This window comes from Salvia hispanica, chromosome 3 (genome assembly GCF_029641045.1).
Source record: "Salvia hispanica isolate PSC_SH4W2 chromosome 3, Shi_PSC_v1, whole genome shotgun sequence".
Taxonomy (NCBI): Eukaryota; Viridiplantae; Streptophyta; class Magnoliopsida; order Lamiales; family Lamiaceae; genus Salvia; species Salvia hispanica.
The window spans coordinates 11,005,741-11,033,242 of NC_142694.1; the positions used below are offsets into that span (position 1 = coordinate 11,005,741).

Below are 27,502 nucleotides of genomic sequence, written 5' to 3' on the forward strand. Positions count from 1 at the left end.
CATCCTAGGGAACCCGTGCACCGACCCGTGCATATTAATCAGCCGCTGGCAGTCTTCGGGGCTCAGACGCCGAAGATACTGATCCCCGAATATCGATCTAACGCCCGCGCAAAAATTCAACAGACACTCGACGGCTGAAAACTCCCCAATGTGGAGGTACTCGTCGAACATGTCGGTTGGGCCTCCGTACGCCAGTTGCCTGATTGCGGCCGTACACTTCTGTATTGACGTGTGTCCGAGTTTGCCAGCCGCATCCTCCCTGACCCTGAAAAACTCGTACCTTTTCTCTAAAGCACCAACGATATGCATAAACAGAGCACGATGCATCCTAAAACGTCGGCGGAATAAGGCATCCCCAAAACGCGGTTGCGGAGCAAAGTAGTCCTCATACAACCGAATATGTGCAGCAATGTGGTCCCGGGGTACATGCCATCGGCGATGGATCGGTCGAGGTACCGTCACCGCCGCCTGCTGCTGCCGCTGCTGCCTCTGCCGGAGCAATCGATCAATCGCCTCTTGGACAGCGAGATCCAATTCATCATCACTATCACCATCACTATCACTGACGCCTCCGCCACTACCACCCGCACGACTACTCGCCATTATAGATAATTGAAAAAAGAGGTTAGAGAGAGAAACTTGTCAACACAAGTGGTGTGAATGAAATGAAGTTGGGGGAGCCCTATTTATATTGTTTTTATAAAAAAAATTTAAAAATTGTGGACGTCCGACCTTCGCCACAGTGGCGGACGTCCGGTCGGACGTCGATGCGAGGGGCAAGGCCAACCGACGGGCACTCGGGACGGGCGTGGGCGCCCTTCCCACCCACTACGGCGGACGTCCGGCGTCGTCCTACCGGGACGTCCGCCATTGGAGACACCCTTACAAATAATAAATATACTCTCAAAATATATCAACATATTTTAAAATTTAAAAAGTAGAGTCCCATTATCCACAAACCCACTCTTAAAGACCGAACCACCGAACCATACCAAATTAGGGCTTTTAGATCTAGTTTTTATGGATGAGATTCACAAATTTATAAATTATTTTCTCCTTCATCACCAGTCTATTTTAATTCATCCGAAGGTAAATAAGTCATACTAACACGTTACGAAGATTTAACTTCATTCCAGAATATATTACTTCATTCCAATAGGTTTTTACTTCATTCTAATAGGATTATTACTTCATTCTAGTACGTAAATGCAGTTTCGCCGTCTCGTGCCGTTCTTTCTCTCTACAATATCTATCACCACCGCTACGGCGCTGATATGATGTAATAAACACATGGAATAATATAATAAATTATTTGATTGAAGTATGTGTAGAAGCATTTGAAGTCCTACTGGAATGAAGTAAAAACCTTATCCAATGAAGTAATAACGTTTCTGAATGAAGTAATAAACTCACTTGAATAAATTGCATTTTTTTAATGTGAATAAAGTAAAAGCTCATGTCAATGAATTCGAATGAATCATATGTTGAATCATTTCAAAACCTACTTGAAGTAAGTAAAAACATGTTGTAGTTTCAATATATTACCTACGTAATGAAGTAATAAACCTATACAATGAAGTAAAATTGGCTTGTAATGAAGAGCGAAAAAAATTTACACAACAGCATATCCCATCAAAAAACTAGATCTTATGGCCCAGATTTGATCTCTAGTTCAGTCTTTAAGAAAGGTTCGACATTGATTACAACTCTTAAAAAGTATATTCAAATATATAGTTTTTTTCTAAATGCATTTACATAAGCTATCTTTGATGGGTTAATGTAATGCACATCTTTGAACCAATTTAAAATTCAATAATAGTACTCTTTCAGTCTCATAGTAAATGTCACATTTGAAAGATGACAAGCGATTTTAGTAGATGTTATTTTGTGTGTTAAGTGGTGAGAGAAAATATAATTTTATAATTAATGTGAGAATGAATTTTTTTAAAAGCGAAAATATGACATCTTTTGTAGGACAAATTAAAAAGGAAAGTGTAACATCTACTATAGGACGGATGGAGTACAAGTTCTAAGTTTTAGAAATCAAAACAATGGAATTTGAAAAATGTGCAATTTGAAGCATCAATTGTTATTCTAATCGTGGCATGCCTAACTTGAGCCTTTTTTTTGTTGGAGATACAACGGCAAAACTAGGTTGGATGGATAAACTGCTAAGAAACGCCCCCATTGCCAGCGGATTAAGTGAAGCTATTAATTGGGTTTCAAAATTTAGTCTTCTTCTTTTATGATTGATTTACTTATAGCCCGACTCGTTTTTACCTTAAATTGGAAAATATTAGTATAAGTGCCAATATTAATATAGATTATTTTTTCTCTCAATTTTCTATAACAAGTCTACTACTCCATTTTTTCTTTTTCTCTTTGTGGTAACCAATCAAAAATATCTTTTCAGAAAAATAGTTATTTAATAATTTTTGATTGATTTCTATCATTCCCCTGACTAACTTATAAAAGTAGCTAATTAAACATTTCTCTTATATACATTTCAATTTGCCCTAATTTAAATAGACATGATAATTATCTCGTTTCACTATCACTAAAAAAAACACTTATATTTTAAGGGCACAAAAATATAGACGTAATTAGTTACATTAGAAAATTTTAAAAAATAACAATAATTTAAGACGGAATAAAAAGCGTTCCCAAATAAATTAGGGACATAATAACTTAATCTTTTGCTTTTTTAGGACGCTTTTATCTGCGTCCTCTCATTTTAGTTGAGACACATATAATCTAAACGTTTTTTTAAGCATTGGTGGTATATTTAGAAACACAAATTAGCATCCTTAATTGTTAAAAAATATCCTTAACGACTTTTTATTTATTGAAGTGTATCGATTCTACATTTCTACTGCTTTGCTTCACTTCACTTGTCCTTAATAAGTTTAATGGTCGAACATATCTCGACTTTTTTAGTGATTTATCAAATCTATCCAAACAACACCAACACGTTCAAGTTCAACCTTTTGAGCTACTAACATGCATGTAACTCCTCACGTAAAATAGGAAGATATATTTGACGAATAATGGTTACACCAACAAACACCAATACATTTTTATTACAATAAGTCAATAGCAACACAACCTAGAATGACAAGTAATCAAAAACACACAAACACAGACGCACAAAATAAATTAATTCCTAGAGTAGATGATAAATCACTAGAACATGAGTTGGTTCCTCCATCGATCATCAAGGGGCGTGCGGAGGAGTAAACGCTGGAGCAGCCGGGGCATTAGGCAACGAAGGATTCCCGGGGAACTCAGGAGCATTGGGCACCAATGGACTATTTCCGGGGAACTGAGGAGCATTGGGCACCAATGGACTATTTCCGGGGAATTGAGGAGCATTGGGCGTAGATGGATTATCGGGGAGTTGAGGAGTACTAGGAAAAAAGGGATTTCCCGGGAATCTAGGAAAGTTCGGGAATGAAGACGACGACGATGGTGATGGAAACATAGGTGGAAACACTATTGGGAGGGAAGGGGTCGTCATCCCTGGAAATCTAGGAAAAAATGACCCTGGCCCTTGCAGCAGGCGGCGATTGCCGCCTGCTGTGGCCGCTTCCATGCATGGGAATGACAAAAGGACGATGACGAGGACGAGCACATTGGGGGAACGATAAGCCATTTTGAACTAGTGAATTATGTTTGGATGTGGATGCTTGTTTGATTTGAGAATTGTTGGATGCGTTTTGAGTATTTATAATATGATTTCTTGATTAACTAGTTTCTCAATCATTGATCATAGGTGATTAGGTTTTAAACGCTGGTGTTTGTTGTTGATGTGATGAATTTACTTCTTTCCGCTACAAAAGTGTATGATTGTGCTTAATAATGAACTTTACAACCAATTTTTGCATTCTACAAGACCTAGAATTGGCTCAAGACCAAAATTATCAATGTATTATTGCTGAGATATTTATTGCACATTTGTTAATTAGGTAGTAGTATATAATTATACTGATTGGTTTTAGCACTGAACTTTACTATGGTTTAGTTGGTCTCCATTCATATATTATATACGCTTCAATGAATAAGATCGTATCTAATCAAAAAACAATTGAAAATACGCTTCAATGAATAAGATCGTATCTAATCCCAAAAAAAGTGAAAAGGGGAAAATAAGGATTGATATAAATTGCAGTTTTTTATTAGCATAATTTTGGGATAATTGACTAGCCATTTCAGCTCTTTACTTTTGTTATTAAAAATCAGTTTTAATCGATGTACTCGAGTTTATATGGGTTGTAGACTTGTACTCCTAATTCATTTTTATTTTGATATGGACCAGTTTATATTATTTTGGTTATCATTCGCATTATTTAGAAGTCTTTGTAATTAGTGTCCTTGCTTTAGACTGTGGGTCTGTATAATTGAGATGATTTGCCGCACTTTCTGTTGTCTTGTTAGCCTTTTTAGCTTTGTCTCGAATTTCAGTTCGGGTTTTAGTCTATTCTTATTATTAATAATTAAAAATTCATTATATTTGGTTACGGTTCATAATCGTGTCCAAACACTTCATTTTCACTTTCATTTATAGTTCACAGGATACATATATTGATTTTCCTTTGCTTCAATTTTTAGTAGTAATAAAAATTAATCAGATATTACTTATTTTTATTCATGATTGAATATATTGACCATTTGTATAAAAAAATATTCGATGATAATTTTCAGTACGAAATTCGTCTTTATGATTTTCCTCAGTTAATAATATGCAATAAAGTTACAATCTTTCAGTTTATTGGATCACTCCAAAGTAAACAAATCCTTAAAAACATTCTTGTAATCAGCTCTGGTTGAGAAACCTACTGTGAAAAACTTACCAAGTCCAAAATTTGAAGGAAATCAAGAATTAAGGAAAGCAGTAAATGTATCGATCTCAACCTTAAGCAGGCCCTGCACTGCTGCACGGTAGGACATACAGTTCCGTTTTAATGGTGCATTTGCAGCTTCTTGTATAACGATAGCAAGTTCCCAAGATGCAGACTGAAATCTTGATACATGACTTATTCACAATACGCAGATCATAATGTGGTATAGCAAGTAGTACTATACTTACCTGACATGGACCTAAAATTTATTGAGGAAAGAAGCTGCCGCATCTCACAGTCAACACATTAACGAGTGATGATTACAAGCGGAGCAGCAGTGATATAGTTAGTTCTACATGAGCACAAGCTAGTCAAAATAAAAGGAGAACACAAACCGTTTGATTAGCACGAGCAAATGCAAAAAAACTAAGAAACCATTCTTCTATGCAGTGAACATAGTCTGAATAGGCACATTCCAGATTCATCCAAAACTGATCGATAATGGTAGTTAGACACGTGCATATGATCTGCATCTTGTGAGGGACTCAAGTATCATACGTTCCGAAATCATAAGAAATAGAAAGCACTTACCTTTCTTACATCATACTTTGAGAACCTCACTCTGATAATGAAGATGATCAAAAATGAAATCAAAACCCACAAGAAGACAATTTTCAGACTCAACTGTAATAGAAGTAGCACAGCATATATACAACCCCAAAAAAAGTGCTGGTATGTTTCTTGAATAAACATGAAGGCACTTAAGAGACACAACTCTAAGTTTTCATCGAGATAACTCAAAGAAAAACTGAGATATTTGTTCAACCATTATAGATAAAACATGCCACATTGTTGGTAGCAATCCAATCAACAAACATATTAGAGGATCTTCATAGCTGTTAACCAGGCATATTATCCTAGAACAAACAAGCATAAGACAGCATAGATAATTAATTTAATTGAAAAAATTCCATACCTGTGATCATTAACACTAATTACTCACCTGGAAAACTCAAGCATTTTGATGCATCAATATGTTTATCCAAGTCGCCATGCAGAATACTACACAAAAGTACATTATATACGACCTTCACTAGCACAATAACTCAAACGGGAAAATATTGGCATTGTTAAGTGCCGGAGCTCATCCACAACCACAATTATCACTGCACAGAGCTACCAAGTCCAACTGCCATACGATCAAGGGGCAGCTATGAGATTATTTCAAAGGACATAAATAAGACATACAACTAACGAAGATGCAAAAAACAGCAGCAACTGATATTCTAAGTTGATCTACATAATTTCATACTGCAGATCAAAATTACAACACGAGAAGCTCTCGATTCACTAAGCTGCGCTAACAACAAAACATGATCCCCGACAATTACAATCGCAAAGGTCTTACTTTATTAAGAGGCCTTGACAACCTTGTCATCACCTACGACATTAAGAATGGGGAGACTGCTAAGGAATTCATCAAGACCCTCAAAAAACCCAATATTATCATCCTCCCCACGGCTTGGTCCATTCCCTTGGTTCACCCTAGGTGCAGGCTCCTCAGCTTCGTTGCTGAATTCCACATTCAAATCCAACTTCTCGAAATTCTTAGCAACCCTAGCAGGTTGTTTTCTAGCAGTGGTAGCAGGCACTTTTTTACTCGAGTCACCTGCTGTTTTATTAGGGGTCTCCACCCCATTTGGAGCTACCAAATCATCTTGCACTGGGAGATTCTTACCTTTATCAACTTGTGCATTCCTAGCACTTCTACGGGGCGTCACACTAGCCCCCTTTCCTTTCACAATCCTTGATTTCTTCCTCCTTTTCCCCGCACCCCTATTCCAATTATCATCAGACCCACTCGAATCCGAAACCTCAACAAAATCCTCATCCTCATCATCATCAATATATATCCTAGGCTGCGGGTTCTTCTTTCTAGTATTACTCTTCCCATCTCCTGGGCAAGTGAACATAGGTGAAAAGGGAGTCCAAGTTGAGGCAGCACCCTTGTTTTTCTCCCAATTCTCCATAGAAAAACCCAAGGGCAAAAAGCCCCAACAGCAAAAGTAGCCTTGTTGTCCATCAACCAGTGGCGGAGGGGACGGAATTGCCACCGCTTGAAATGCTTTCTTGCAATTCTGGCAGCGTAGAGTGCAATCAGCATACAAGTTAGGATACTCATACATATAATAGCAATAAGGGCATGCAGTCCAGAAAGGCAATCCATCATCATTTCTTGCCGCCTCCATTTCCTCCACCTCCACCTCATCTTCCACCTCCACATCCTCACCCTCCTCATCTGCTTTCTCCCCCACATTATCACTTTCATTCAAATTACGACTAGCTCTCTCATCAACACCAGAGTAATTTTGCGCAGGCTCAGCAGCATTTCCAGCAAACGCTGAAAAACCTTCTTGTGCGCTACTTACTTTAGACCCAGACGCACCCCCAAATGCGAGATTAGCACCCGAATTAAAATTCATAAAATTCTGCGGCTCTCGGTTCAACCCGACGGAAGCAACCGGGTCGGGCTGAGGGTTTGCATGTACCTGGACTTGTGAAAAGGGAACGCCGCTGCTCTGGTGCTGTTGAGGAGCGAGGCCGGTGGAGGTGCTGCCCCCGAAGAACATGAAGTTCTGGTGCATTGACGGAAGGGGATGATTGGTAAACGGGTCGGGTTGCTGAATCGGCAGCGGCGGCAGCGGCGGAGGCTGCGAATAGAAGGAGATTTCCTTGTCGTAGAGGGATCTCCTGGTAGGGTTGGAGAGGACGCCCCAGGCGTCGACGACGAGGCGGAAGGCCTGGTCGGCGAAGGGGAATTTGTTCCGCTGGGGGTTGAGGGCGATGGCGAGGTTGCGGTACTGCGAGGCGACGGCGGCGTCCGATTCGCGGCCCTGCTGCGGCGTGAGGCGGAGGATCGCGTACCAGTCCTGCTGGTTGTTCCCGATCCGGCGGTCTCCGGCGAGGAGAGTGTCCACGACGGCGAGGATTTGGTCGGCGGGGGTGAGCGTGGGGTCGGAGTCACGCGCGCGGGTGGCGAAGGACTTGCTTCCCATTAGGTCGCGCGCCGACAGCAGCTTCTCGGCGATTGTCAGCCACCGTAGGGCTTCCGCGCGGGTGGTGGTCGTCGGGAAAAATGGATGCTCCATTTTTAGGTTAGAATCAATTTTTGAGAAAATTGAGGGATTGGGAATTGCAGAATTTTTGTTACAATGGGAGTGAAATCAGAGTTAGAGGAGTGAGAGTGGTGGGTGAAAGTACGAGAAAGGATGAGGCCTTTTCGGAAAAGGACAAAGGTTGAGTGGGTTGTGAGGAGGGTATAATGGGGGTTTCACGAGGTCAGTCATCAGCTGGATATAGTGCAGATCAGTAATAAAACTTAAATTTAAAATTAGTCAATTGGATTCTCTAAATTTAGTCGATTGCAGAATATCCACCTCATTTTTATATACTTCTTCCGTCCTAAAAAAAAATATATATCCTTTTCATTTTAATCTATTCTATAAAAATATGTTTATCCATTTTTAAAAAGTCATATCAATTTAATAATATAGGTCTCACTATGTATCTACTGACTACCATTCTTCTCTATCTTATTTTATCTTATCATTCTCCTATTCTCTTTTACTTTACCAATTTTATCTTAATTCTCATGCTATATGCATCGCTCATAATTTTATAAGACGGAAGGAGTATTATTTTTATACAAACAAAATTTGAGTAAAATAAATTAATAAAATATAAAATGTAATTACTATTAATCAAACTACTTCTAACGGTAGACTGACTAAAAAGAAAAAAACAAAACTTTTAATATAAGATGGAGGGAGTATAAATAAGTACTCTATACTACCTATAATAAATGTCACACATAGACGATGGTATAGATTTTAAGAGGCTAGTCCGTGTATTAAGTGTAAAGACGATATATATTTTTTTTTTTAATAAAAATATGTTATAATTTTGGAATAAATTAAAAAAAAGGTGTAACATCACAAATTAATAGTAGTACTCCACTACTTAAAATTTTGTGGAACCAATTAAAAATTAAAATTAGTTCAGACCTAGTGATTTTTTTTTTCACAGTTAATCACTTAATCTTAACTAACATATAAATTGTAAAAATCTATAAAGTATTGGTGTTATATTTTACTACTACTACCTAATTATTTATACCTTATACTATAATCACTATTTGAGATAACGGTAACTTCATTTTGTACACACATGGGACAAAATTACCTAAACAATTTAGGAAATACGTCTAATAGTGCATTTGTCCTAATAATAATATCACAAAATTACAATTTAATTATTCTATTTATAATATCTTAAACTAAAAATAATTAAAAAAATATTCTATAAATGAAACTCCTTTAATATATAGTCACAATAATTGCACTCATTAATATACTCGGAGCCTCTTTTGCGATGTTAATAGAAATCAAGCTCGAAGTGCTTGACTAACCTAATTCCCAAACATCATTATTCAAACCACTGAAATGCAATGTGTTACTCTAATTATTTTATTACAGATTTGACTTTTTTTTCTTTGAATGTACCATATGAGTGAACAATGTAGCTTTACATCCAATCATTTGAAATGTTAATATAGTTATTGATTCACAAAAATAATCAAATAAAGCGTAGAAGTAAACAAGGAGTACGATAATGGAGCAACAAATAATCAGAAGAGTATAGATTGGGCTGAAATACTGGGCCTACTTGTTTGAAAATTATGGGCCGATGCACGTGGCCTTAGCAACCATTATTTGCTTTATTATGAAATGATGGATACTCTCATGCACGTGTTTATATAAAATTATATATGGGCTTGTGAATAATCATTTTCAAATGTGGTGGTAGAGAAAATTGATTATTACTCCCTCCGTCCACGAATACGAGTCTCATTTCTTTCCGGCACTTATTTTAAGAAATGTTAAGAAAAGTGAGTGAAAGAAATTTAATGGAATAGAAATCTCACTTATATGTATTAGTTTTATAATAAAATGTGAGTGGAATAAGTTGGTGGAATGTGAGACCTACTTATCATTTATGGTAAAAGTGAAATATGACTCTTATTGTGGAACAGAACGAAATGGCAAAACAAAACTCTTATTATGGGACGGAACAATAGGGGAGTACTATAATCCTGTACAACTATTATTAATATTAATATTACTATTATTATGAGTAATTAATTATTTTTTAAAATAATATAAAATTATGAATCATACTTAATTTTAATATAATGATAACGATAGTTACAATCATAATAATAATAATAATAATAATAATAATAATAATAATTGTGTCAATATTATATTTTTTGTAGTTGTTATTATCATAATAATGTATTAAAAAAAATTAATATAATTATTGAAATTATGAATCATATAATAATAATTATTATTATTATAGTAATTATTTTATAAATTAATAATCAATCAATAAATTTAATTGTAAAATTTTAATAATATTAGTAAATAACAGTAATTATAATTATATTTATTACTATTATATCATTTTTTGTTAAAATATATTATTATATTTATTATTATGATGGATAATTTATTTTTACTTCCATCATAATAAATACTCCATAATAATATAAAAATTATAATTATATGTTTAATTAATAATTTATTAAGTAACTTTAAAAATAATATTATTATTTTATTAATAAATATTAGTGGAGTATTATATTTTAGTTTAGTATTTAAATAAATATAAAATTTAAAATCTTTATATTTTTATAAACAGAGGAAAGTAAAGTTTTTAGTAATTATATTCTCAGGAATATTTTTCCTTAAATATTTTACTTTCCCGTCAACTAAACACAGCATAAGTTCTTTATAATATACTCCATTCGTCCCCAAAAATAAGGACTTTTGGGACGGCACGAGAATGAATAATTATTGGTAAAGTAAGAAAGATGGTGCAAAAATTTAAAATAGTGTTAATGCACAGTGTGACCAACATTATTATTAATGTTTGATGGCTGCCCTTAATGGTATAAGTTGTGAATAATTTGATGCAGTATATGGGTAATGAGTTTGGAAGAACTTTTTATGAATAACAATGAGATATTTTCATAAGATGGATGAAAAATAAAAATATTCTCGTTTGTTGTTGAACCATTGTCACATAACATGTGCATACAATTTACAACATGGTCTTTGCGTAAACTTCAAACATTCTTATCTGGTGAATATTTCTTAATTCTAACAATTTACAACATGGTCTTTGCATAGACTTCAAACATTCATATCTGGTGAATATTTCTTAGTTCCAACTATGTTTATGATCGATTAAGTATTTTTCAAGATTTTTCAGTAAGACAAGCGATAACCACAAAATTTCGTATTAGGGCATCCGCAATGGGGCGGACGATGGGTTACCCATCGTCCGTCGCATCGTCCGTCACTGTGGACGACGCGGACGATGCGACGCGTTTTCATTTTTTTTAAAATTTTATTAAATTTTCAAAACTTATATATTCCTCTCATTTTCACTTCATTTTTTCACTCACTTCACTCTCAAATTCACATTACATTTTCTACATTTCAAGCAAAATGGATTCCGGAGATTATCCAAATAGTCCGATGTTCGGTGGTGCACGATGGCCGGGAACAGAACCGGACGAATACCGGCCATTCGACACCAACGCCGAGTACGATCCTGACTTCAGCACCGACTCGTACGGACTGTCCAACATGGAGCCTTCTCCCCACCGCCCCTCCGCCGCCGCCGCTCCCTCCGCCGCCGAGGTCCGCCACCAAGAAGAAGCGGACCAAGGCACGAGCCCAGAAGTTGTCTACAACGGAGGTGTGTGAAGAGTTCGCCCCGGGAAGGACGAACTACTCCGACCCCGAATCCATAGTCTTGACGAGATGTTGGATTGATGTTTCGGAGGATCCAGTGTACGCCAACAACCAGAAGGTGACTGCGTATTGGGAGTGCATCACCGAGAAATACAACGCGGCCAAGCCGGCGTACGCGTACAAGCGCACAAGGAGCAGCTCCGCAAGCACTGTGATCAAATAAAGAAGCAGGTAAATTTGTTCGCGGGGGAGTACGAGAAGTGCGAGAGGAAGCAGGGCAGTGGCGAGAGTCTCGCGGATGTGCGGGACAAAGCGATGCAGGCGTACATTTCATTGTACGGCGATTTCAAGCACTATCAGTCCTGGGCGCTCTTGAGGGACAAGCAGAAGTTCGTTGGTGGTGTGATTCCCCAATCGACGACGGCGAGGAGGAGGGCGTCGAAGCACACCTTCGCTGATTATACAAGTAGCAATAGCGGCGCGTCTCCAATGGACCTCAACAGTCCAGTGTTCGAGGATGAGAGTTCTGGCACACCGATGTCCTCCCGGAGTCCCCCTGGCGTTAAGGCTGCCAATGGCAAGGGCAAGGCCACATCCTCCTCCACCGCGCCGCCTGACCAGGCCCCGTCGCCGACCCCGAGTTCGACGCCGTCCGCGACTTCGACTGCGGCCCATACCTACGCGGATTTGACGGCCTCCTCCGACTACAGGACGTTGTTGGACGCGCACACCGCCCTCATGCAGGCGACCAACCCGGCTCAAATCGAAGGCATCCAGCGGACGATCGATGGCCTCATCCGCAAGTTGGGACTACTCTAGACTAGCCTCCTTTTTTTGTATTTAGTGCTTTTTTTTATTTCTTATTTTGTAACTTTTTTTTAATTAAGTAAATTTAGAATTTCTCTTTAATTGTGTTGTTTTTATTTGTTTATTTTTATTTATATCTGCAAACATAAAAATATAAATACAAAATAGAAGTAAAATGCTTAGGGCATCGCTTAGGGTGGGCTATAGTCCACCCCACTGCAGGTGGAAGGGACGGATGATAAAATGCTGATATGGTGGTGCATAGGGTAGGGCTTAAAGCGTTGCATAGGGTGCCCCATTGTGAATGCCCTTAGTAATTAAGTCATATATAGTCATACTTAGTAGGTCCAACTTCAACTAATTAAGACTTACTAAATCTGCAAAACTAATTTGCATATTTTGTACTCCGGAAGATGACCTTTGGACGGTACAAAATTTTATGCGTTGAATGGATAAAATAAAGTAAGTAATAATTAAATAGAAATAAAAATATTTCTATTTTTAATAACGAAACGTCTCGATTGACAGAAGCCAAAACGAAAAATAAGTCATCGTTAGTTTAATGGAGGAGAACCTGCCTGATATTTTTGAAACATGTCGAAATCAAATAAAAGTAAAAAAATGGCACTGAATAATACTGGTGGAAATAGGGGAGGGCAAAAGAGTCATATATTTGAGGTGATGTCCCCATGGCCATGCTATGGTGTACGGGAATAATATGCATCACAAGGTTTAATTGATCTACAGCATGCCGGACAATCTTGCTTTATTCCTAAATTAATTATTTTTACATTTGTGGGCTTCTAGTAGTACTACTATAAATATCATTTGACTAATATAATATAGTACATGTATTTTTAATTGGGTATTTAATTAGTACTGCACCAGGAGGTCCAGGACCACTCACCTAGGAGTAGTTGCACAATAAATCAGCGTACCTCATTGGGTTGTGGTGTTAATTTATCAACATAATTATATTGTGGAAGTTAAATAGATTTAGCTAGGGTTGAAGATTTAAATGCCGTATATTATATGCAATGTGATGATGAAATTTGATCAACTTCAGTTCTATAATATTTGAAAGTAAAATATAAAATCATGAAATTTTAAAAAATTTCAACCATTTTATCAGTATACAAAATGACATAGTTTGTTGATGTTAAGATGACATTTTTATTAAATTAATAATAGAAAAAAGATAAGAAAGATTTTTTTTTTTATGAATGATATTATGATTTCAAATATATGACTGATCAAATTTTGATAAAAATTCATGATTTAGATGAAAATGAATTATATTTCGAAAGGTTGTGAATATGAAAATAAATACTTTCCTCCTATCTAAAATACAAGTGTTTTCGATTTTTTTGCATAATTATCAATGAAAACAATTCATGGTCATGGCCATGATAAATAACCATATTTAATTATGATTTACACAAGGTAGAGATAAAGTGGCCCATTAAATTTTGGTGAGAAGAAACGAAGATAGTCAAATAATTATAAAGGTTAATAAATAAATAATTAGGCCATTCTTGGTATTAAATATTTAATGCACATATTTTTTGCACATTTTGCACAATTTTAACTGACTTATAGGTAATGCTGCATCTATATTTACAAACCTATAATTAAACTATATAATATACACAAATAGTCCCTAATTGTGCGCAATAGTACTCTTGGAGTTGCACAAGGCAAGTATATATAAATATAGTAATAATTAAAAACGATTAGCAAAGTGTTTACTTCTAGTACAAATGTATTTCTAATTAAAGAAAGCTGCCTAATTTTATCTGACTCGATAACAAAATCATCTGAACAAAAATACCGGTTAAAATTTTACTTTTGCTTGATACATATGCAATCTTCACACATGTATGATGTATGTACATAGTAATATGAGCATATTAAGAAAACTTTATAGATATATATTGATAAATATATGTGGTATTGAAAAAATAAAAATAAATGTTGCTCACGAGGTGTCATCGCATTCGTCAAAGGACAATAAATAATGAATTATACAAACTTGTAGTACTATTTTAATAGAAACCACATTAGCTCCTATCGATTTCATATCTGTCCATCTCTAAATTCGAATTTCTGGTAAATCATGTTTCTTTAACTAAAATTTTCTTATTAACTATATAGTATAGATCAGATCTTCATATTTATAGATAATTTATTATTTATATCAAAGGCATTTATGCATATAGTAGGGATACCATTCAGGTCTTGCGGGTATTATCCTTTCTTTTTGTATAAAAATTTTCTTCACTAGTAAATAATGCTCGTAGTAGTATAAGTATCCGCAAAAATGTTTTACTAAGATTAATGATATAGATGTATAAATAAAGTCAAACTATCATAAAATCATATATTTACTAAGTAGTACATTCGTTCTATGCTAACATATTATTGCTTTTGGTTATAGTAGATTTTAGGAAGGTTGACTTCCTGTGTAAAAATATGTGAATAATAAAGTAATTTAAATGTGTTAGTAATAAGAGAAATAGTAGCGGCGACTATTCTCACTTAGCTATTGTGCTTTTTGTGCGGCTCGTGCCACTATATGACGACTTCAGCCACTAGCTTTAGCCTCACATGCATGCGGCTCATAAGTCTAAAACGCATTTTTCACGCTCCTTTTTTTTATATATAAATCAATACAAACAAAATATATAGTCACAATCACTCACTAATGGGCGGACACACATGTGCTTAAGGAGGGGGGGCTTAAGCCCTTCCCAAATTATTATATTTTTTAATTATTTTAGTTACATAACATTATAATTTTGTTGCTATTTTGTGTAAAATGAAGTGCAAAAACCCATATCAAAACAAGAAAATATAGAAAAATGATTATTCCATATAAAATTTAGATAATATAGCTCTTACTGTAACAATTTTCTGCCCCGCCCCACTTATCTAACTAACTCTTCCGCATATTCATGCCCAAAAGAAACATACCATTCATACAAAAGAAACATACCATCATTACCGGAATGGAGAAAGTATAATTAATTGGACTTGAATAATATATAAGACTATGCTAAAATCAAAGCCATAATATTGGACTGCATTAGCATACGTTACCTTTATTTGGTATGAATGGTAGTAGTATCTACACTAACCTTGCAAGTACATTTGTTGGTGGAATTGAATAGTGTCTTAGCTAAGTTTTTATGGCCAATAAATACCCACACACCGTTAATTTCAAGAAAGCAAAAAAAAAAAAGAAAAATTCATATTTATAATATGCTCACCCCACCACAAACCCCACCCTTATGCACAGAAGCTTTGGCAGCAACTCCGATTAAACTTTAAGGTTGATTGACAAATACCCTTGCGAAGAGCCTTGCTTTCTCTCTCTAGCCAGTTTCCTCTCTCATCCCAGGTAGTCAAAATCTTCCCTGAATTAGCATATGCAGCAAATTTCCCCTTTTTCTGCAAATCTCTTGTACTACTCTCCCACCCCTTAAATGTTAAATTCTTCTTTTTTAAGTAAAAAATACTACCCCATAAAAGAAAAAAAAAATTCCCTTTATCATCCATTGCTATATTTAGTTATATTTTGAGAAGAATTTGAAGTGAGGGTTTTACTGTTTGTTTCTGAGGATGTAATAAAAAACCTAGTGCCTAAATATACATCCCCATTTGTACGGACACCCTCTTTTTCGCAGCTGTGTGATGTAATAAAGTAGTATTTGTGTTTGTTTTTAGGTTGTTCAAAAATGGTGAGGCAGAAGATTGAGATCAAGAAGATTGACAACTTGACGGCGAGGCAGGTGACCTTCTCCAAGAGGAGAAAAGGGCTTTTCAAGAAAGCTAGAGAGCTCTCCACTCTCTGCGATGCTGAGATTGCCCTTATTGTTTTCTCAGCCTCCGGCAAACTCTTCGACTACTCTTCCTCAAGGTTTTCTCTCTCTCCTTCTCTCTCTCTCTCTCACACACAGAAGTACGACTGGTGTGGTTTGGGAGGTTAATTGTGTGTTAAGACCTAATTGAGGGAAGTTCTTGATGATGTGTAAATTAATTAAGATTTAGTTTACATATGTCATAGATCTTGTTTTAAAGGCATGGAAATTGGAAACAATACATGCTTTACTCATAACCAAATACAGTACACTATATGGTAATAATTTTTCATTACTACTATCAAGAATATAAGTACAATATGGGGGCTACACACACCCAGAGAGAGAGATGGGTTTTTATTGGTATTAATTTTAACAGTTGAACTAAATCTTTTGTCAAGTTTTGTGATTTTATTATGTACTTCAAGGGTTTAGGAACTGATTTTCTGTTTAGTTTTTCTATTAACATATGTATGATCTTATATTAACTCCTAATGTACTCTAAAATCTTTTTTGAATTTGATTCATGTACATACATGAGAAAGAGATTAATTAGAGCTTACAAGTTGCGAAAACATAGAGCTAGCAACAAAAAGACCAATTAATTGCTGGAGTTAAACTGAGATAGACAAAAATCTCATGCATTTTAGACATAACACATGTGATGAAAAGAGAAAGTGAGATATACATACATATAGTACAAACTTCTTCTACATAACATGTATAACTTCTTCTTTTGTAACTATTCAAGTCAGATTGTATATGTATATATATCTATCTATTTATAATACTATGTTGTGTATAATGGAGGATTTGTAAGTCTTATATTCATGTTTATGTTAAACTTACTTACAAGAGGCTAGTACTCTAGAGATCCATATGTTAAGATCAAATTTATAGACATAGTTAAGATTGTATTTAGGACCAATCAGGTATATATATATATATATTGACACTAAGATTGTACTTTTCATGGTGGATTATTGGGGGGAAATGGCTAGGACCAATAAAGTGGAGTACTAAAATAGACATGAAACTTATAATCCAAGTGATTCAGTGCAATGTTATTATGAATCTAAAGTACTACTACTATGTTAACAACCAAAGCTTGCAGTCTGGTGGATTTCATCCAATGTCATTCCTATAATATCCATATACGTGTATGATTAGAAAACATATTACTCTATGTGACAGCTATTCATTTAGGATTTGCGGAAACAAATTGAAGATTTTGTATATACTCCATATGCTTATAACATATATTGTCAAGAGGTGATTTCTAATTTGGCGCGTTAAAACTAATTAAAAACAATTTAGAAAATTGATCTTTAATTTGTTTTTTTTATGATTGTGGCATTAATGTAGTATGTTCAAATCTCTAACATAAAAGAATCAGTAATGTACTACTAAAAATCGCACAAAAAAATAAAAACAAAAGTGAGCATTGTTTTCACACACAATATTCTCTAGCTGTAGGTTTTAGGTATCACATTAATATAGATTATGTTTTACTGTTGAAAGATGTAGGTTTAGGTATTACATTAATATAATCCGAATTTACCCAAGCCAAGAATCATTTTCAGCTAATGATTGAGAAATTATTTACAATTTTACATATATGAATCGATGTGCTTCTTTCCTTTCATCTTCATCATTCAAACGCATACTTTTATATATAGCTAAAAAATTAGATGAAATATGTATATACACGGTTGGTTTAATTATACACTAGCTTCATAATTTGTTTATTAAGTTTTGTGGCTTCTTGAAGCATGATGCAAATCATCCAAAGGCATGATCATCAAACAGAATTCAAACTACTTAGGCAACCTCCCCTCCATATTCAGGTAATCGATCTCATAAGTTTTATTTTATTTTACCAGGCTTGATCGAAATAAACTACTCTTCACTAACTTTTAATTTGATGTATGTAGTTTTCAATTTGAACCGATCTTATCTTGACTTATAGTGAATCTTGAGGATATGTTTAGATAATCAATCATTTCTATGTTCACTAAATGATTCTTATAACTTTGATTGAATTAGTTAATTTTGAAGAAAATCAGTGCTGTTGTGTGCAATTTTGTACTGATAATTTTTCACTTAATTAGTAGATTTGGTCAATTAGTGCTGGAGTAGAGACATGGATGCATATCTGGGGAATTCATTATTAATATAGTGATCAATGAATCATATTTATATGGTGATAAAATATGCATGCTCACATATATTCACCTTACTAAACCAATACAAAAGGTTTCTAGATTTTTTCAATCTTATTCCATTTTCTTTATATATACTGATGTACTATAAATTATCATGATCTCATGCATTGTTGAGAAATTAGAAATAATCAAAGAGCCATTTTCAGGGAAATGATGGCCTTGGCAAACTCAGCAGGCATCTTATGGAGCTCAGCATTGAGCTAAAGTAATTCATGACACACTCCATTATATATGATATGATACAATAATTAACATAGAGATGAATATGTATTTATATACTTGTTTAATTTGTTTTTCTATATACAGACAGCTTGAGGGAGAACATCTCCAAGAGCTTAGCTTAGCCAGTCTCATGAAGCTTGAGAAATTGATCGAGGGAGGAATGAGCCGCATTCGAAAAACTAAGGTATGTACGTACAGTCTATAGGTCAAGCACATGTAATATACACATAACGTGCATGTACCAAGTTATATGTGCGATTATATCAATGATCTGAGTCACCTAAAAATATACTCCCTCCGTCCCGCTTTAGCAGTCCCATTGACTTTTCTGCACTCATTTTGTAAAAATAATAATAAATAATTAAAGTGGAGAAATAATAAAGTAAAAAAGAGAATAATATAGAGAAGAGTCTTATCTACATTATTCTCTTTTTTACTTTATTATTTTTCCACTTTAACTATTTATTATTATTTTTACAAAACGAATGCAGAAAAGTCAATGAGACTGCTAAAGCGGGACGGAGGGAGTAGTATTTTTGAATAAAATTTAGAAAACATAGCCTCTATTAATCTTTTATTCTGCATCCATCCTTGCACTTTCACTAGCCACATATTTATATAGAACTATTTCGTCTACATAATTTGATTGGTGGCAGAATGAGAGGCTAGAAGATGAAATGAGGGTGCTCAAGACAAGGGCAAGTGCTTCTACCCACCCAAATTTTTCTACCTAACAAATATATTTAGATGGACCACATTTTTCATGATTTAATTGATTGGATAATGCAGGAATTTAAATTGATGGAAGAAAACTCACGGTTGAATTCGCAGCCAATAGAGGTCAATTTAAGAGCTAGCTAGTTTATTACAAGTTTAAAAAAAAATAAAATAATTTAGATGCATTGATATACCTCAATTCAAATAATCGTATATATTACTACATTTATACTATTTTGACTTAAATGAAATTGAATTTGCATGATGCGCAGAAATCCAGCAAAAGAAATGCTTTTGACCTAGGAATTCAGCCCATTTCCGACAGCAATTGCACCGACACATTCCTCAAGCTAGGGTAAGCTTAGTATATTATTATAAATATATAGTAGTAATTAGTTATGAATAATTGGTTGGAAAAACATGAATTATATATTGCCAAAATTTAGTACTAGTATTTCTCATAACCTTGGCAAGATAAATCATGTACTTTAACAATTGTGTGAATTTTCCATGGTGATTAATTTCAGTCATGGCTAAAATTAACCTGAATTATTTTATCTTAGTGGAACATATTTATCATTTCTGAAATAGATTTGCATTAATAAATTTCATGCGGACTTATTGATTTCCAAGTAACAATCCATATTATTTAGCCTCTAATTTCCAAGTAATAATCGCCATGGAAAATTCGCACAATTATCAAAGTTCGTGATTTATATGACCAACTTTAAAGGTTGTGGAAAATATAGCAATAGTTCATGGTTTTTTCTACCAATTACCCTATTAATGTCCTAGTCTTAATTAATCTTATATGATGAAACTTAATTAAACTATTATTGCCTCTCTGTGATTGCAGGCTGCCCTAATCCAACTGTAACTATATATGTATGAGATATATTTTGTGTAATGTTTGATGTAAACGGATGCATGATTTCTAGCTCTGGATGGTTTGTCGCCATGTAATAACATATCACATGGGAAGTACTATCTATCTATGATTCTATTTACATTTACACTTTGAAACTTATGATAGTTTTTCAAATTTTGCATCTTAATTTCGTAGGGTCAAGTGAAACATCATCGAACAAAAAAATTATTGTAGTAGTACTATGTTTTTAGCCCCTCATAAAAAAATTGAATTTAGTTTCACAAAGTTTATTTACAGTCTCCGCTGCAGCTAATTATAGGTACAACATAGAAAATTGAGTAATACAACTACTAACTAAATCCAAAATCCGAAATAAGGACTAAAAACAAAGCAACGCCGCGATACCTTGATCATAAAATTATTATAGGAATTTAGATGTGTGTACGATGTGCCTTTAAAATATTATTGTTAAGAAATTTTCAATGATAAATTTCACATAGATCCCAAAAATTCGATACAATGAAAATATAAACTTCTGCCAAAGTCTGAGCACCTTAAAGTTCATGTCATCTTTTGACAAAAATGAGTTGGTAAAAATCAATTTTTGGTATATACTTTGAGATTTATAAGTAAATGTTGTTGGATATTTGTTAAATTTCTTTTTATCAATTATAATCCTTAATTATCTTGGTGATATGATTAATTGGAGGGAAAGCGCCTAATTACCAATTGAGTTGCGCTTATTAATTTAATTTCTGTTTTGATTTTAACGAGGAAGCTATGAAATGTCATGTCACATTAAAATTAGTATTTCTTGCAAAATTCGAATTCGAAATCAAGCATTGCATCCGTGTAGCAAGATGATGCATTCATTGTAGATCTTCTTCATTGAATGATCGGAATATTTTTCATTTTTTTTAAAATATAAGTTCTCATTTAAATATCTTCTCATTTATGTTAAATGAAAAATTAATTAACTTATACTTCTATATAATGAATTTATATTTATTTTCTGATCAATGTAACCATAATTTATTTAGCTATTTACTCCGGTAAATTATTTGGAAAAATATATTGACTGCTACTACACCACAAAAAGATTCAAACATTATGCCCAATTATTAAGGTATATGTAATAATAACAATATAAACGGTTGAAGAACATAATAGTGTGGCCATCAACTGCGGAGAAGACTCGCTCCACTGCTAAATCTCCCGCGCTCTTCGATCTTCATTTGCGCGTTAATGTTACTCTTTCCTCGCTCACAATTCACATTTCTCCTCTTACATTCATTCTTCCATTAATTCCTTTACACCTTCTCTTCTGCTTTCTTTCCTGTGCTGTGCCTGAAAAAAGTATGGATGAAGAGTACGATGTCATCGTTCTCGGCACTGGTCTGAAAGAATGCATTCTCAGCGGCCTTCTCTCCGTCGATGGCTTAAAAGTAACTTCATCTCTCACTCCTTTGTTTCAGTTTTTGGGACAAAAAATGGATTGATTGATCTGTTTGTGCCTTGAGGAATATTAACTCTGGTAAAATCAACCGTTGCTGACTAAATTAGAGTTGTTTTTGTTCGATTACACGGCTAATATTACATTATGATCCGATTAATTGATGAACGACGACGTATCAGTTATGAAAACGCTGCGGAAGGCTTGATAGAACTGGATAGATGATCAGATAGATCGGATGGATGTTCGTCCGATTTGAATGAATTTAAGAATGCAGAGTGGTAGAATGACGCCACAAGCGAATGTGATTATTCGTTTGATAAGTTAGATAGATTCCTCAATATGTGAATTGAAAATTCGAGAGAGAACTCAAAAAAAAAAATTGACAATATGATTAGTGATTCTTCGATTCATGTTCTTCTGATCGATTTCTTTCTTATATTCGTAATTTTTTGAGTTTGTATCGAGTATTTTGGCGGGAAAAGTTGGTTTTACGTTACTTCTCGTATTGTTTTCATTTTTTTGATTTTCCAAACAGGTACTACACATGGACAAAAATGACTATTATGGAGGAGAATCCAGCTCTCTCAGTTTGATTCAGGTAATGTTAGAGAACTATTTTTCATTTCTGATTAAATTTAACTACTAGTAGTATATTGTACAATTATATGACCAAATGTATATTTTACCTAGTTGAAAGTAACAAAATGAAGTGGTTTGGATTTAATATCTCGTTTTCTTTAGCTCTGGAAGCGCTTCAGGGGAGAGGAGCAACCGCCCGAGAATTTAGGCGCAAGCAGAGAGTACAACGTTGATATGATCCCAAAGGTATAGGTGAACATTGATGTACTACAAATTGCATTGCCTAAGCCACTTGTGTTATGATTGGTAAAAATAATATGTTAATTTGATTGTTGTAGTTCATGATGGCGAATGGAACTTTAGTACGCGTCTTGATTCATGCGAACGTCACCAAGTACCTCAACTTCAAGGCTGTAGATGGTAGTTTTGTCTACAATAAAGGAAAGGTGTGATGACTGATGAATGAACTTTTGCTAGCTTTCTCTTTTTGCCTTTTTATGTTTCTTGTTCAGCCTTGACACTTGACATCATGCTACAGATCCACAAGGTCCCGGCAACTGATGTCGAGGCACTGAAATCCCCACTAATGGGGCTTTTTGAGAAGAGGCGCGCGCGCAAGTTCTTTGTCTTTGTTCAAGACTTTAATGAGAGTGATCCCAAGACTCATCACGGGATGGACTTGAGCACGATTACAGCAAGACAGCTTATCTCGTCAGTTTTTCACACTTATGCATCACTCTATTACACTGCCAATTTACACAATGTGTAGTTGTCCTAGCCTGTGAATTACTCGTGATGTTGTAAATGGAACGCGGTTGAACTCTGAGTGACAGCCTTGTTTGCTCTAAAATGCAGAAAGTATGAACTGGAAGACGACACGATTGATTTTATAGGCCATGCACTGGCTCTGCATTTCAGCGATGAATACTTGGACAAGCCGGCACTGGCTTTTGTGAAGAGAATGAAGGTGGAGAGATTCTATTAAATTGCAATCTATAGTGTTTAGTTGAATAAAAGAAGAAGTAGCACAGCTTTGCTAAACTTTCGTCTGTCAAACAGCTGTATGCAGAATCTTTGGCGCGATTCCAATCCGGATCTCCTTACATCTATCCTATGTACGGACTTGGAGAGTTGCCTCAGGTTTGCTCCCTTCTGAGAATCATAATTTCAGACGAATATACTGATAGCGTAGTTTTGACTTGCTATAATGTCTGATCAACAGGCGTTTGCTCGCCTGAGCGCAGTTTATGGTGGGACTTACATGCTAAACAAGCCAGACTGTAAGGTGATAATCTGTTACATCCTAGCTTCGTTCGTGGAAACCTTCAGCGAAGAGATGTGTTAATTGTTTTTCAATCTATAGGTGGAATATGAGGATGGAGTAGTGGTTGGAGTAACATCCGAAGGAGAAACGGCTAAATGCAAGAAAGTTGTCTGCGACCCCTCATATTCACCCGATAAGGTTACTTTTTGCGCGTTTATGCATACATATAGTTTGGAGATAGTTTTCAGACCAATTTTGGTTTCAGGCCGAGAAGGTAGGGAAAGTTGCGCGTGCTGTCATTATAATGAGCCACCCGATCCCAGACACTCACGAGTCGCACTCAGCTCAAGTCATCATCCCACAGAAGCAGCTTGGCCGTAAATCAGACATGTATATATGCTTCTCAGTTCTCACCAACTCATACCTTTCTGTTTTACTTGTGTATCTTTGATTTCACTTAGGTATCTCTTCTGCTGCTCGTACTATCACAACGTGGCGCCAAAAGGCAAATACATTGCTTTCGTTTTGACAGAGGCTGAGACTGATGATCCGGAGGCAGAGCTGAAGCCCGGGTTGGACCTTCTTGGACCGGTTGATGAGATATTCTACGAAACCTATGACAGATATAAGCCCACCAACGACTGCGATTCTGACCACTGTTATATTTCTATGGTACGCATCGCGTTCTTCTCTCTGCTTCACTTGTCATCATATATCTTCACATAACTTTGTGTTATTGCATTGCAGAGTTATGACCCATCCACACACTTTGAGTCCACTGTGGAAGATGTGTTGGCTATGTATAACAAGATTACTGGAAAGGTGAATGTAACTAGAATATTGTACAACTTCTCAAAATAGAGTATAACTAATTCTAACATGTTTATGATTTGGTTTAGGTTATTGATTTGTCAGTGGACCTTAGTGCAGCAAGTGCTGGTGAACAATGAGCTGTCTCAGATTCTACCCTTGTATTCTCTCATTATATGAGTTGTGTGGTTCACAGCAGAGGATCAAATCCCGACACCGGAGAAGATGAAACTAGTACATGCATGCTCCTCCTCAGCTTCATACAAGTTTACCAGATTACTCAAGTTTTTTTTGTTTTTTTTTTTGGTTTTGCATTTTCTAGTAGCTAAAAATAAGGATATATTTTTCTGCTAAGTGTAATGGGACAAGCCATCTAAGTTATAGCCATGGATGCTGATGTTGGTTGCAACTAAACTTACCAATTTTTGTGCTAATGCTTTTCAATCGAACTCTGGCCAATTTGGTGGAATGGTACGACTTGTATTCACTTTTTAACTTCCTTGATCGAATTATGTAATCAGAATAGTTGATAGAAAAAAACAATCAATGAAATGAGTAATTTACTTATGAAATGAGAAATAGCCTTTGTCATCATCGTATATTAGTATTCACTTCATCACTCGATTGATTAGGTGAGATAATTATCCGTTGGCATATCATTCATAAGTGGGCATTTGGTCTAGTGGTATGATTCTCGCTTTGGGTGCGAGAGGTCCCGAGTTCGATTCTCGGAATGCCCCTTTTTATTTTTTATTTTTTGGATTTAAAAAAAAAAAATTCAGTTGAAAATCCAAAAAAAAAAAAGTCAGTTGCCAATTCCGAATTTTGAGTTGATAGAATCGAGAGAGAAATGAGCGACGAGATGGTGAAGAAAGAGGCTATGGAGATCATAGCTGAATTCGAGGTGCTGCCTCGTCTCGTCGTCTTTGACCTTGATTATACTCTCTGGCCCTTCTACTGGTAATATTTTCTACTATGTTTTTTTGTTTGATCATGGAAATGAACCCAAAAGAAGTGATCTTTTATTAGATTGATAGAAAAGCTTGGTTTGGGAGAATTCGGGTGTTCTATTGGTAATTTGATTTGATTTTAAGCTGCAATCACAGTATAGGTTTATGTTAATCTATTAAGATGTGCAATGGAAATTATAGAATATATGCATTCAACATAGGGCTGGTTAGATGCGGAAGCAATTTTTCTGGTCATTTTCATTAGATTTTGACATTATTATTTCTTGAACTTGAAAATCACAAGGATTAATGCATTACTATTTCGTAGCAAACCAGAAACATGTGGATGCAAATATTAATCGGTTTGTAGGATACAGTCATTGTGAACGAGTGGCTGGGTGATTTGCTCCTCTGGAAGATTAAACTCTTTGTAGATAGGAGTATATTTTTGAGGATTTGATTTTGATTTAGTAAGATGGTTATCAGAATCTGTTAGTAATTTATTGACCAACTTTTACCATAGCTTAAACAATGGTGTTGATGAGTTCCTTGATACTAGGGTAAGAAACTGGACCATTTTTGTGTGTATTGACCATTTTAATCTGCAATGTGTTGTAAATACTATGAATCAGTTTATCTGTTGAGTTATTCTTATTGTATGTTCATTGGATTGCGTATTTGTATTCATGGGGAATCTGGCTGTGTGTTTCTGCAGTGAATATCTCTCCAAGTGTGAAATGCCATCACTATATCCGCATGCCAAAGGCATACTGCATGCTCTCAAGGATAAAGGTATTGATATCGCTGTTGCCTCAAGATCACCAACTCCGGATAAAGCCAACACTTTTCTTGAGAAGTTGGGAATAAAATCATTTTTCGTTGCTCAGGTGAGCTAACTCTGCCATTTGATCAATTGCTTGAGCTACTTAATTATGTTATTTTGTGAAATTATCTGAATTCATATATATGCTTAGGACTAGAAGAGCTACTAGTTTTTCGTTTGAATAAAGGATTCCTAATCGAGCTACTAGAAAACCTCATTTTTGTTACATTTTGAGGCATTGGCCATTGTGGGGGATTTACATTGGAAAGTCATTACAAAAGCTTTTTGTTCAATCCTCTTCTTTGTACATACCATGCAATACAAATGCTTATGTATCTGTAGCAAAAAAATTGTTTATTTTATCGTACTTGGTATGGCACAATCCAGACCATCATTCATTTGCGGTGGTGGTGGATAGGTACTATTTTCTACTTGAGCACTTCTTGACATTCTACCGTCGAATGCTTTAGATACATTCTGAACTGGGATTTGCCTGACATTTGTAACGTTTCAGGAGATATTCTCGAGTTGGACCCACAAGACCGATCATTTTCAGAAACTGAAGCAGAGGACTGGTGTTCCATACAATGAGATGCTCTTTTTTGATGATGAAAATCGCAACATACAAGCGGTAAGATCTCATGCCGTGCTTCTTCTTTTCTGAACCACATGGATGACAATCTTTTTGGCTGTGAATCACCACATAACCTGTGATCTTTGCTTCTAGGTATCGAAAATGAGTGTTACGAGTATTTTGGTGGACGATGGTGTCAATCTCGGAGCTTTGAGGCAGGGGCTCACTAAGTTCTCTCAAAATAGGTCGGCATTGGAAAAGAACAAGCAAAGATGGCAGAATTTTTCAAAGAAACCGACTTCTTCAGAAAATCAGCAATGATTTCCCGATCCAATTTTAAAGAACTGCATACCTGCAATGACATTTTTCAGGTTGGATTAGTGGTCCTAATTACAGAGATTTGTGCTAATTTTGTTGTGTTTAGTGATTCAAAGGCTGCTTAGTATTAACAGCAGCCATCAGAAAGTTGTGTAGAACTTGACTGTGTATTTGATAATTTTGTAGTCTCTTACTCTATGGTTTTATGTTGATCATTTGCTATTATAATACTCCCTCCGTCCCAGTATGGTTGGGTCGTATTTCTTTTTAGTTGTCCCACTATAGTTGGGTGTAGTTGGCATGTCATAGGCTGTTGATCACGGCTATGATATTGTCAAGACATTCAACAATGGCGTCGGGAATTGGT

At 35.4% G+C, this 27,502-nt stretch overlaps 4 protein-coding genes and 1 non-coding gene across 5 annotated transcripts; 4 read left to right on the top strand and 1 right to left on the bottom strand.

Moving 5' to 3' along the window:
• Nucleotides 1–6,015: 6,015 nt before the first annotated feature.
• Nucleotides 6,016–8,081, bottom strand: EIP9 (Chaperone DnaJ-domain superfamily protein). Its single transcript, XM_048117180.2, has one exon. The coding sequence runs from the start codon at nt 7,985–7,987 to the stop codon at nt 6,251–6,253; it is 1,737 nt and encodes a 578-aa protein (XP_047973137.1). The 5' UTR covers nt 7,988–8,081; the 3' UTR covers nt 6,016–6,250.
• A 7,637-nt stretch (nt 8,082–15,718) lies between these two features.
• LOC125212676 (MADS-box protein JOINTLESS-like) lies at nt 15,719–20,506 on the top strand. Its single transcript, XM_048112907.1, has 9 exons — nt 15,719–15,869; nt 16,196–16,388; nt 18,101–18,176; nt 18,701–18,759; nt 18,861–18,960; nt 19,433–19,474; nt 19,566–19,616; nt 19,766–19,848; nt 20,350–20,506. The coding sequence occupies exons 2-9, from the start codon at nt 16,207–16,209 to the stop codon at nt 20,357–20,359; spliced, it is 603 nt and encodes a 200-aa protein (XP_047968864.1). The 5' UTR covers nt 15,719–15,869; nt 16,196–16,206; the 3' UTR covers nt 20,360–20,506.
• A 1,023-nt stretch (nt 20,507–21,529) lies between these two features.
• LOC125216112 (guanosine nucleotide diphosphate dissociation inhibitor At5g09550-like) lies at nt 21,530–24,939 on the top strand. Its single transcript, XM_048117738.2, has 13 exons — nt 21,530–21,806; nt 22,353–22,415; nt 22,559–22,642; nt 22,735–22,842; nt 22,935–23,107; nt 23,252–23,363; nt 23,456–23,536; nt 23,619–23,681; nt 23,760–23,858; nt 23,926–24,050; nt 24,122–24,332; nt 24,408–24,482; nt 24,560–24,939. Exons 1-13 carry the CDS (start codon nt 21,720–21,722, stop codon nt 24,608–24,610), a joined length of 1,332 nt encoding a protein of 443 aa, XP_047973695.1. The 5' UTR covers nt 21,530–21,719; the 3' UTR covers nt 24,611–24,939.
• A 199-nt stretch (nt 24,940–25,138) lies between these two features.
• On the top strand, nt 25,139–25,210 carry TRNAP-UGG (transfer RNA proline (anticodon UGG)). The gene has a single exon. It is a non-coding gene; the product is annotated as a tRNA-Pro (tRNA).
• Nucleotides 25,211–25,262: 52 nt separating this feature from the next.
• LOC125211546 (uncharacterized) lies at nt 25,263–27,365 on the top strand. The gene is made up of 4 exons (XM_048111391.2): nt 25,263–25,430; nt 26,136–26,307; nt 26,758–26,874; nt 26,971–27,365. The coding sequence occupies exons 1-4, from the start codon at nt 25,321–25,323 to the stop codon at nt 27,136–27,138; spliced, it is 567 nt and encodes a 188-aa protein (XP_047967348.1). The 5' UTR covers nt 25,263–25,320; the 3' UTR covers nt 27,139–27,365.
• Nucleotides 27,366–27,502: the final 137 nt, after the last annotated feature.